Source organism: Phycomyces blakesleeanus, assembly GCF_001638985.1.
Source record: "Phycomyces blakesleeanus NRRL 1555(-) unplaced genomic scaffold PHYBLscaffold_1, whole genome shotgun sequence".
Taxonomy (NCBI): Eukaryota; Fungi; Mucoromycota; class Mucoromycetes; order Mucorales; family Phycomycetaceae; genus Phycomyces; species Phycomyces blakesleeanus.
Genome location: NW_017265134.1, coordinates 709947 through 721551, shown reverse-complemented (window position 1 = coordinate 721551; position 11605 = coordinate 709947). Strand labels below are relative to the sequence as shown.

Sequence of the window (11605 nt, the reverse complement as noted above, 5' to 3'; positions counted from 1 at the left end):
TGGTAGGCCTGAAGTATTTAATCAGTATAAAGATATTTGTTTAATTTATCTTGCATAATAATAAAAATTAATAAGAAAATTGATTAGTATAGAATTCAGACAGATAAATCTATTGTATCTTAATACATATTAATGTATTTGAGACCTTACGGATCTATTAAAACTATTGTTGTCAAAGTCACTACACTAATATATATATATATATATATATATCAGGATGTATACAGCAAACATGAGTAAACTTAAAATATCAAAAAATCCGTTCAGCAGCCTTTTTGAGTATCCAAAAACGAAGAAGCAAATATATTGAATGGTGCACGTATTTATTATTTGTAGACAAGCTCATGGAAATAATAGAAAGTGTACAGAGCAGATCTCATTCCATTAAAAGCTCGTCAGATTCCTCCGAGTAATGAACCAAAGCTGGGTCGATATGTAACTTTTGTAAAAGCTGTTTTAAAGGCTTATCTTGATTGCATTTAGTATCTTCCTCTTCAAAAAAATTATCGACTTCACTAAACTTTTGCTGAAGCTCAACCACTAATTGCTGTACAAGGGAATAAGTGTACATGTGTTAGTTTTTTTTTTATAAAAAACAAACAGACAAATGTTAACTTATCCTCCAAACAGATGCCATACTAGTATCTCATTTAATATTCGTACTTGCGCTATGTGTCTCCACCGGCTTATTAAGTCCCCCATTTCCTTTAGTTTGTTCTATAAAATATATGTATAGATGTAAATATATAGATATACTCGCAAGTAATACAATTAGATATTTTATATAAGTATTCCTTTACCTCTTCCTTATAGCGGATAGCTCGTCTCAGTGTCTCCATTTTCCCATCTTGTTCACGTATTTGCTTTATTAAATTTAGATAACTTGACGGGACTTTTATGGCTCGACCTGAATTATACGTCTCTGGTAGACGTCTCTTTATTGTATTCTAACATTTTATTATATGAATACCAAGGGATCAAAGGCAGTATCAAGAAGAAGAAGAAGAAGAAGAAGACTGTTCACTATCTTGAAAGAAAATAAAAAATGGAGTGCCACTGTCGTACCTTTTCCATAACAGGAAAAATGCTGAGCAAAAAAAAAAGGAAAGATTGGAAAAAGGAAAATAGGAAAATAAGAGTATTTTATACAGTATGAAGTACACAAATGGTCAAATGAGCACTTTGTTTCTTATGATTTGAGACTAAGCGTCGATGGTAATGATGACAATAAAAAAAAAGTGTAAAATAAAGAGAAAGGTTCAAATTTCTTTTTCTTTTTCTTTTGTTCTTGTTTATCTTTTTTTTTTCTTTACTAAAAGGTCTTAAACTCTTGTGAATCTCACTATGACTCATTTTACAGCCTACAATCCTTTTACGGTCTTGATCAAATTTAATGCTGTCTTCAACCTCACAGTGCTTTATCTTGATACACATACTATCGTTCAATGTAATCGTATAAATCACAGCGCCTACCGTAAAACCCTGCCCTTAATATGGAGCAAGCCCCGCTTTGATAAAGGTCTAGTGGGCGATGCATTATCAGTATTTCACCGCTTTCTTGATACATTACCTCTAGTACGAATCGCCACAATCCAGAATATAGAGACTTTAGATTTGTCTGTGATAGAAGAATCATTGTATGATCATGTCAGGCCAGATTTCTGGTTACTACTAGTCCGATATATACCCAATTTAAAAACCTTGTGTCTGCGCGGAGCATCGTTTCTCTCTTGTGATACATTCCAGGGCTTAGAGCAGTATTGGAAGTGGCCTGGTGTAGAGACACTCGATATTTCGTATTGCGATCACATGAATCAAGCGATTTTAATGCAGCTGGCCGATGCATTACCAGCCTTACGTAGCATTGTTTTGGATGGACTCAAATGTCAGATTTCACGAGGCGTGGATGCTCTGAGCGATCGTTGTGACAAACTCGAAACTATCTCTTTAAAATCTTGCCCCACACTATCTGACAACTGCCTGGTTTCGCTTGCAAAGTTTAGAAAACATCACCTCCGCTCACTGGATCTCTCGGGATGTCGCCAAATCACAAACAAAGGTCTAATGTTAACCGCAAAATACAACATTAAGCTACACACCCTCTTGCTGGCCAATACATCATGTTCTCCTGAAATTGTGCTAGAATTTGTCTCTGGACCGTTGAATCGCAAGTACTTACGCCAACTCGATATTTCCAACTGTGCTAATCTCAACGGCTCTCAGCTCATCAAGGTGGCAGAGAAATTACTTGAAAGCACAGAGATCACGCACTTGACAGTATCCATGTTTCTCATCAGTGTAATGCTTTCTCAGGCGCTTGTTTCAGTCAACTCTAATCTTGTTTCTTTAACTGTCCATGGATTACCTGAAGGAACTCCAATTCAACTTATCGACCGATTGATTGAGATCTTTCCTATGCTGAGCGAGATTGTCTTTGTGCGAGAATATTACCAGTCAGACTTCCTCAAGGGATCATATGCAGATACATCGTTACCAAAGCGCGAACGGTTCATTACTGAAGAAAACCTGACAAATTTATCGATTGGTAGTCCTCCTGTGAAAATCATACTATCCAACAGTTGCGAGAATGTAAGCAGTGTTGGAATAGATAGCTGGTAATATATATATATATATATATATATTAAAGCACTCTTGTATGTATGTATGCATGAAAAAAGAGTGAAATATATTTATGACCTAAATGAATTAACATAAATATGCGTAAATGCATATATGGATTTATTATATACTATAATATCACAAGAGATTTTCATAAAAGTAATACTTGGGTTTTGTAAATAAACGTAAAAATAAAAAGTGAATTTAAGCAGAGTTTTCAAATATGAAACCAAATAAAAGATTCTTTTTTTTTAGCATTGCACTCGCTGAAGAAATAGGTATATAATTTATCAATTCATAATTCTAATGTTACCAATAGCTGTCAAATTATAGTCTTTGATGGTATCAATAGGTCTCGAGAGAATTTTTAATGTGCACTCAAATAAAGATATTCTGATTCTTTCCAGAGTTTGGTTGTTGGAGTCAATTGTCGTTTTAGGGATGTTAATGTAACTTGTATTATTCAATTAACGCGTGGTTGATACTAGAGCGAAAAGAAGATATTTCTATAAGACGCGCTTTCCAATTCACTTGTTGTTTTTCTACTTCGTTATTAATAGCAGAAAGATAATATACGGCTCTGCGACAAAGACAAAAGAAGAAATGTGCATGGAATAAAAAAAGGTTCATTTTTGATGAAAATGATAATGCTATCTTCATTTTTTTTTTTTCGGAGTGTACAGCTTTAAAATGCATATGAACATTTGCCAATTGAAATAACCCTGTCACGTATCAAAAATTTTTGTCTATTTTTTTGTCTCTCTCTTTTTTTTTTTTTTTTTTTTTTAGGGCGCTAAATAATTTTGTAGTTCTCTATTGGCTGGATAGAACAGCAGTCATACTATTTTTTTTTTAAAAAATATTTATAAAAAGCAAAACATCCTAGTAAAAGTAATTTTCATCTTTCTTCACTCAACGCATTAGCCTGGTAAGTTTTATGTTTAAATACAACATAAAAATATTCTCTTTGTATTTGTATTTGTATTTGTATATTATTTGTGTGATGAAAAAACACATGTCTTCATTTTATCTTATCGACCATGATGAAACAACCCGCTGCGCTTCGCTGAGTGCAGTTGATACTTGCCAGTATATTTTCCTGACAAATAATATATAATTTATATATTTTACATTACAATATCATGTATATATTTTCTAAAAAATATTTATGTCAAGATTGTATTCTAATTATATATTTATCCAAATAGATGAAATAATTCCAAGAAATACTACCCATCCGTGTATTCGGACAGGATTAGACTTCGACGATGAGATTTCGTATCGGCTCAATGTATCGAGAGAAGCGATGATGTTTGCATATGATGATGAAATCCCGTGTTCGCAGTTTCCTCTGGAAGAGACTTAGTCGTGGGCGAAAAATAGTAGAGACAACTCTGTTGACTTGAACTCTAGTAACTCCTCTCATTGTCAGCAAATAACACTTCCTTGGATGTCTGATGCTTTCACCAACTTCTCTCTTATATTGACTTTACTAGTTTTATATTCGGTATGTATTTTATTTTTATTTTATTTCAAAAGAGAGGTTAGAATTATATTTTGTAGAAGAAAAGGTCTTTAGGATGAAAATATACATCATTAAAAAATAGGAAGAGCCGTCTTAGAGTTACCATAACGGTAGCTGGTGCTGAGTGATGTGAAAAAAACTGAGAAAGACCTTTTCTTTATTCTCTCTTTTGAAATTCAGAAATCTGATGTCTTTTCAAAGCAAATTCATTAACATTTTTTTTATTGCATTAGGTTCTTTATTTTGGTTTATATATTTTTCTAAAATTGTTTAATAAAAATTATTATTATTTTTTAAAAAAAATTCTCTCCCTTTTTTTCTTTTTAAATGAAAAATTAGTTATTTTTGGTCAATATGCTTTTTAATCAATGGCATTGCTCGAGTCTCTTTTACGCGTCGCATGTTCATTAAAGCAAAGCAGTGAATTATTTTTGAGCTATTTTGTAACAATACTTTGTAAGCTGTATTCAGTCCTGTTAAACGTTACAGCTATGCTGTTGTCATTATAATTTAAAGGCTTCAAAGTGAATTGTGTATGAAGTCCGTGTGTTTTTACCGATGCTGTTAAAATTATGAACACGGTAAAGATTAATGTCGGTTGAGTTATGAAATAATACTTCATATTGCAATAGCTCTAAATAACTTTCATATAATCAAAAACAAAACTTATTTTATGATGAGTTTGTTTTAAATGAAATTAAAGTATCTTGTTTTTCCTCCTGCTATAAATAAATTCTTTAATAAAAAGGTTCATTCTTACTAGAAAATATTCAGTCTTTATTTATAAATGATGAATTCACGTACAGTTAAATCACCTCTTAATTGGGCTAACATTTGGCGATACTCTGGTACGTTTTTTTTATGGGTTACCAATATATCAGAGAAGCATAATAAGAATCTTTGTTCTTTAATAAGATAGCTGGACTTCACATCTTTGTGTACTGCATAGTCCAAAGTCCAGATCTCGACTGGCTTGAGCATGCTTGATAAATCTCTAAAGAATTAAGTAAAGTAAAGTAAATAAATAAATATAGCAGTTTTGGTGGAAAATACGAGAGCAAAATAAAAATAAAAACAGTTGATTGTGGAGCTGACAACCTTTATGATTAAATACTACGTATTTCTATCATCTATCGATAATTATTGATGAGCAGCCATGTGTTGAAAATACACCATAGTTTATTGTATGAGAATTTGATCCTTAAATAACCTTTTTTTTTAGCAGCCTAAAAGAATATGAAATGTTTGACATGGATTTTTTTTTGCTCATCTCTCATTTTGGACACGAGCAATAGTCTAAATGTCATATATTGATGTCTTTCTCTCTCTTCAGGTCTCCTATGCCCTCAAGTTCGTTTTCTTTCTTTCATTGTCATGGTACAAAACATGGACATAGAGGAGAACAAATCGACTTTTTTTTTCTTTTTTACTTCTTCTATGCTTATTTATAAGATTCTATTAACCTCTCATCTAGTAGAGCTCAGGAGTTACCCCTCTTATTTGTCACTTGTAGAGAGGTAAATTTAGGCTATGCTTGTTCGGGCATTATCCAGCTATTCTGTCTATTATTACTTTTTTTTTGAAAAAAAAAAAATCTCAATGTCATTTAAGACCAAACAAGTTGAAATATTCTCTTTCACAACATAGAATAAACAAAAAAGATGCTCACTGTAATTTTAAGCTGGAAGCTCCCTACAAAGAAAAAAGAAACAACAAATTGTATTCCTGTGGTTGAAACTTGAGGTATACGAATAAATTTCAGAAAGGGAACAATAGGTACTGTGAGAGTGTTGTTTATTTAAGAAAGAAGATCATAGCTGTTTATATAGACATTTGGTTTCCTAATTTAAGATCTCCGTTGGTTAATGGTTGGTTATCACTGAAGCAGTGTGAAGTGTACGAGTGCCTGGTGTGTGTTACGTTCCTGAGATGTGACCCTGCCAGGTTCATTAGCAATTGTAGTATCCGTTCTGGATTGTGGAGTTTGTATTTCACTCAATTGTGGTGTGTATACCACAAAACTAAAACCAAGGTTTTGTGTGTCAATAACCTAATTATATTTAAGTACAGATTTTATTTATATTTTTATAAAAACATTTATATTTCAAAGATATACAAGATATTAAGCATGTCATGATCTGAAAGCAAGAGAGAGAGATAGTGGAAATATATAAAATCTAATGTTTTCAAAGAAAAGACCAGGTTATAGATACAGCATATTCTAAAGAATAAGAAAAAAGGTCCCTGACACAGAAAGCAGAATAAAAGGCTTCCAACACAGGGGAAGTAAAACACGTTTTGGAATACACTTTTATAAATATAACAAAGAAGAAGGGACTTAAATGGTACACCGCCAAAGTGGATCACATATAGGAAACATTGATGTCATTTACTTCAATCCCTAAACAGACTTGGTCTATCGGAACCTTTTTTTTTCTTAGCTTAAACTACCTACTATAATTATTATCACAATCATATAATCTGACTGTAGCGTACAACCAAGCACAACTGTTATTTCTTGAACTATGGATACATTCCTTTTTCTTTGGTGGCGTAAGCGGCTTTATATATAAGAGACCTCTCTATCGGGCGATAATTAAACAATATTCAAGCTACACAACTATACACCAATATTATACTTTTAAATAAAAAAGGGCAGCAAATAAAACAGTTCAATGAGCGAGGGCTTTAAAAGCCAAAGGGTAGTTTTCTTCTTCTTATAAGATGAGTAGTCGCTTTTGTACTTGGCATGGACAGATCCAAAAGATCAATAAAAAAAAGGTCAAAATGGGGTTTATCTGATTAAGTTAATTTATATCTACCACACACTGACTATTTACATAGTAAATAGATCTGTGACCAAAATAAATAAATAAACCTTGAGGTACTTTACTACCTACTCCAGAGTGTCTTGCCAATGAACAATTTCCATTGGATCCTAATTGATTAAGAACGATAGAAATATAGAGTCTAACAATAATTCGGAGGGTATTCCCCCAGATAATTGCTGGTACAACTGATGGTCTTTCACAAGGTACATATGGTTTATATAATGCATTATTTGGTCATTCAAAACTCTCGGTGCCACAGATCATTATGATCCAAAATCATCAATTGAGAAGAATATCTTCATTCTGGTGATGGTCAATATTCCGAATGTTGGTGATTCGTTTACTACCAGCTAAATCAGCAAACGGCTATTGAATGGTAGATGTTATTTGTTGTCCAGAGTCTACTCGTCAAGGACGTGTCATAATGTGGTCAAAGCCAGAACTATACGGGTACTTAAATTTGAATTGATAGGTAAATTGACACCCAATTCCTTGAGTAAACGAACTTCTTTGTGAAAAAGAAAGTAATTGTTTGGCCCCATTTGCCGAGAAAGTCAAGACCCCCTCTTTTTTTGCCAAGAGATGCATATTCTACTGCTACTTCCCAAAAAAAAAAAATTTAAACAATTGCGATTTCAAATTGGTGACATGTAAAGCAAAAAGAAAAAACGAAAAATATGCTCATTTTATTGGCTGTACTTGACTACACTGGTCTTTCTACAAATCCCTTAGGGATGAGAAACAAAAAAAAAGCTCCGGAATCGTTAAGCCTTATGCTATTGGATGTTTCGCTGATTAGTATACAACAATATTTTGTTTTCCAACAAACCGACCAAAATTTTCTCAATATGCTTGAGCTTAGAAAAGTATGAAAAAGGTAGGGCTCATAAATATTCTCGAGACTCGATATATTTAGGCTGGTATATAGTAGCTTTTGATTTTGATTTTGATTTTGATTTTGATTTTGGCAAGCATACGAATTCAGAATTTGTGGGACACGACACTGCCTTTTCTTTTGGAGAGTGTAAAAGCAAAGTACTCATCCTATAAAAAAAACCCCTTCTCATATCAATGGAATTGTTTTTTTTACTGACTATCCCCTTTTTTCTTCTTAAATATAGATAAAAGAAAAAGAAAAAGAAAAAGAATAATAATTATATTTGGCCTTTGACGCTAGAAGGGACTGTATTTAATTTTCATTGACAGAAATAGATGGGGGAGTTGATGGATATTTATTGAGTACTAAAGATCAATAATTGGTTCAATGACACGCTACACCATGAAAACGGCCTGGTTATTTTTGGGTTTCTTTAATAAGAATTCCGTTTTATATTTCAATCACATCCTCCAATATATATATATACACAAATCATAAGAGAGAGAGCGATATTTCCTCATCCGACGGTTATCTTGGTTTAAAGAAATACCATCAAGTTAAAGTTGTAAAATATATATATATATATATAAATAAATTATACTTCATTCAATAGACATGAGGAACAGCCACAGCCACAGCCGCAACCGCAATCAAGATCTATAATAATTATTATTGTTATTATGGATAGTAAGATACAGGTGATAAATGGAATATTGAATATCAATCGGTGGGATTGGTATTTTGTATTTATTTATTTTTTAAAAAAAGACAGATGTTTTCCCACATTAAACTATTTGGTTTATTTAGATTAATGGTTCGTGTACATGGAGTACACAGACCGTGTTTTGATCCAGAATTGCACATTTAAAACAATCGTCTTTATATTATAGCTCTAACAAATTGAAAGAGATTGTGGTATATCAATAAATCATACAAGAAAAGTACATTATATTGAAATAATTTAGTCAAAAAAGTTAAGGAAGAATTGTGAATGAGTGAGTAAGTAAGTTAGTGCATCGTGAGTGAGTGAGTAAGTGAGTGAGTGGGTGTAGAATGCATGCTTCAAATCGATGCATGTGTTTTTTTTTGGGGGGGAGTTGAATGTGTATGGTGTAGATGAAGCCAAGGAAGTCCCATCTACATGTTTGATTTGTGTTGGAGCTTAGTTTTTTTTTTTTTTTTTTTTTTTTTTTTAAAAAAAAGAAGCCTCTTGGTAAGCAATCTTAGTAGCAGATAAGCATATTTCACATTAATTTTTTTTGTCTTCTTTTTCTTTTCTTGATTCTCAAAGGCTATTTTTTTTTAAACTTCCTCCATCTCAGAGTCACCAAGAGAATCTGCTCCAACCTCCTCATAATCCTTCTCAAGGGCGGCAAGATCCTCACGAGCTTCGGAGAATTCGCCTTCTTCCATACCTTCGCCCACATACCAATGGACAAATGCACGCTTGGCATACATGAGATCAAATTTGTGGTTCAAGCGAGACCAAGCCTCAACGATGGCAGTTGTGTTGGACAACATGCACACCGCACGCTGAACCTGGGCCAGATCGCCTCCAGGTACGGTAGTCGGTTTCTGGTTGTTGATACCAATCTTAAATCCTGTAGGACACCAGTCGACGAATTGAATGGTTCGCTTGGTTCTAACACCGGCTACGGCTGCGTTTGCGTCTTTGGGAACTACATCACCACGATACAAGAGACAACAGGCCATGTATTTTCCATTACGAGGGTCACACTTGACCATCTGGTTCTGGGGCTCGAAACCCGCGTTGGTGATTTCAGGCACGGACATTTGCTCATGGAAGGCTTTGGCAGCAGAAATCATGGGTGCGTAAGTCACGAGAGGGAAGTGGATGCGCGGGTAAGGTACCAGGTTAGTCTGGAATTCACTCAGGTCCACATTGAGCGAGCCATGGAAGCGTAATGAAGCCGTGATGGAAGACACGACCTGGGCCACGAGCCGGTTGAGATTGGAGTACGTAGGGCGTTCGATGTCAAGGCTGCGCTTACAAATGTCGTAGATTGCCTCGTTGTCGACCATAAAGGTGACATCGGCATGGTCTAGTGTGGTGTGAGTGGTGAGGATCGAATTGTAGGGCTCGACAACGGCTGTTGAGAGTTGAGGGGCTGGGTAAACACAGAACTCGAGTTTGCATTTCTTGCCATAGTCCATCGAAAGGCGCTCCATCAACAGAGAGCCAAAGCCAGAACCAGTTCCGCCACCAAACGAACGGAAGATGAGAAAGCCCTGGAGACCGTTACAGTTGTCGGACAACTTTCGAATACGGTCCAAGACATTGTCTACCATTTCCTTGCCCACGGTGTAATGACCACGAGCATAATTGTTTGCGGCATCTTCTTTGCCCGAGATCAATTGTTCTGTTGTATTTATAGATTCAAAAAATAAATAAATAAATAAAAAAGGAATAATGATCGATTGCGCGCTGTTACAGCCTTTGTTTTTATCTTGTATATTTACCTGGGTGAAAGAGTTGACGATAGGAACTTGTACGGACCTCATCTATGACTGAAGGTTCCAGATCCACCATGACTGTTCGAGGTACATATTTTCCACCACTGGTCTCGGAGAAGAATGTCTCGAATCTAAAAGACGCCTGTTTAATAACTTTCAAATGACACACGCACACAAATATGTATATAGAAAAGAAGGGGAGGGGGGTACAACATGAAGAGAAAAGAAATAGAAAAGGGGGGGATAACGGGGATATTTAAATATATATATAGTGTATTGTCTCTCTAGGTATATGAAGATTTATCTTTTTTGGTTTTTTTTATAGGGGTATTATATATATAAAAAGATGTATCTTACGAGTGGTTCTTGACACTTTCTGGGTGATCAAGTCTTCCGTCTGGGTTGATGTTATGTTCAAGACAATACTATAGTACAGTATATGTGTTATTATCATTTTGAGCTTATATATGTTTATTCACAAATTTTTGGAATGTAATTCTAATTTCTGAATCTCATCGCATCCTGAACATCGACTTACCAATTCCCAACAGGCATTACCAATCTGTACACCTGCTTGACCTAGAAATACACAGCAGAACAAGAGTATTGTTAATAAATCATTATATATAACTTTTATGTACTTACCAACATGCAATGAAATAATTTCTCTCATTTTTACGTATATGTATGTATGTATGTGTATATATATATATATATATAAATATATACTTAATTATTACTGTCCTTATTCTTTACTTATTTGCTAGTAAAGAGAATTTTTATATAAAAATATATATAAATATCTAGTTTATTCAAATATAATTTTTTGAGAGAAGAAGAAGAGGGGAAAAATGAAATACCTTTTTAAGCAATGATAATATATATATATATAATTTATATATAAATACATCAATATATTAAACAAGCCATATTTTTTTTTTGTTAAAAAATAAAAAATAAAACAAAAAATAAAAATAATTTATAAAAATCACAATAATAATATTATAATTATATTAATTCAAAGTTTGTTCTTCTTTACAACATCTGTAGTTTATTATCAAAAATAAATTGTGAGATCAATTAGTTAGGATTCAATAATTCGAACGGATCTGTGAAATGAAACATAGACAAAAGGTGTGTAGATAGCCAGATACGTAGACCACTTGTACTTTTTAAGAATAAAAAAAATTGATGAAAATAGGATGATTGGAATGATCTGATTGATGTGATTATTTTAATGACAAGTAGGGAAACTACAAGATGTCTGTTGAAGACAAA

The 11605-nt window shown here is 33.6% G+C and overlaps 4 protein-coding genes across 4 annotated transcripts; 1 reads left to right on the top strand and 3 right to left on the bottom strand.

The window, feature by feature from the left end:
* Positions 1 to 376: 376 nt before the first annotated feature.
* PHYBLDRAFT_61534 (hypothetical protein) lies at positions 377 to 1074 on the bottom strand (the record flags this gene model as incomplete). The annotated part of the gene is made up of 4 exons (XM_018440818.1): positions 377 to 547; positions 664 to 717; positions 801 to 947; positions 1066 to 1074. The coding sequence occupies 4 exons, from the start codon at positions 1072 to 1074 to the stop codon at positions 377 to 379; spliced, it is 381 nt and encodes a 126-aa protein (XP_018298523.1).
* A 270-nt stretch (positions 1075 to 1344) lies between these two features.
* Positions 1345 to 2619, top strand: PHYBLDRAFT_138041 (hypothetical protein; the record flags this gene model as incomplete). The annotated part of the gene is made up of 1 exon (XM_018429921.1): positions 1345 to 2619. The coding sequence occupies one exon, from the start codon at positions 1345 to 1347 to the stop codon at positions 2617 to 2619; it is 1275 nt and encodes a 424-aa protein (XP_018298522.1).
* Positions 2620 to 4483: 1864 nt separating this feature from the next.
* On the bottom strand, positions 4484 to 5125 carry PHYBLDRAFT_61532 (hypothetical protein; the record flags this gene model as incomplete). The annotated part of the gene is made up of 3 exons (XM_018440817.1): positions 4484 to 4617; positions 4701 to 4778; positions 4960 to 5125. 3 exons carry the CDS (start codon positions 5123 to 5125, stop codon positions 4484 to 4486), a joined length of 378 nt encoding a protein of 125 aa, XP_018298521.1.
* Positions 5126 to 8565: 3440 nt separating this feature from the next.
* Positions 8566 to 11166, bottom strand: PHYBLDRAFT_120420 (hypothetical protein). The gene is made up of 5 exons (XM_018428739.1): positions 10973 to 11166; positions 10866 to 10906; positions 10685 to 10752; positions 10334 to 10458; positions 8566 to 10233 (listed from the first exon to the last, which is right to left on the bottom strand). Exons 1-5 carry the CDS (start codon positions 10998 to 11000, stop codon positions 9155 to 9157), a joined length of 1341 nt encoding a protein of 446 aa, XP_018298520.1. The 5' UTR covers positions 11001 to 11166; the 3' UTR covers positions 8566 to 9154.
* Positions 11167 to 11605: the final 439 nt, after the last annotated feature.

Bases quoted from the DNA above. Each gene is read 5' to 3' on its own strand.
- PHYBLDRAFT_120420 (XM_018428739.1), bottom strand. From the start codon at position 11,000: ATGAGAGAAATTATTTCATTGCATGTTG. The intron at 10,907-10,972 runs GTAAGTACATAA...GTGTATTTCTAG, and splicing joins AATTATTTCATTGCATGTTG to GTCAAGCAGGTGTACAGATT. The intron at 10,459-10,684 runs GTAAGATACATC...GGCGTCTTTTAG, and splicing joins GAAAGTGTCAAGAACCACTC to ATTCGAGACATTCTTCTCCG.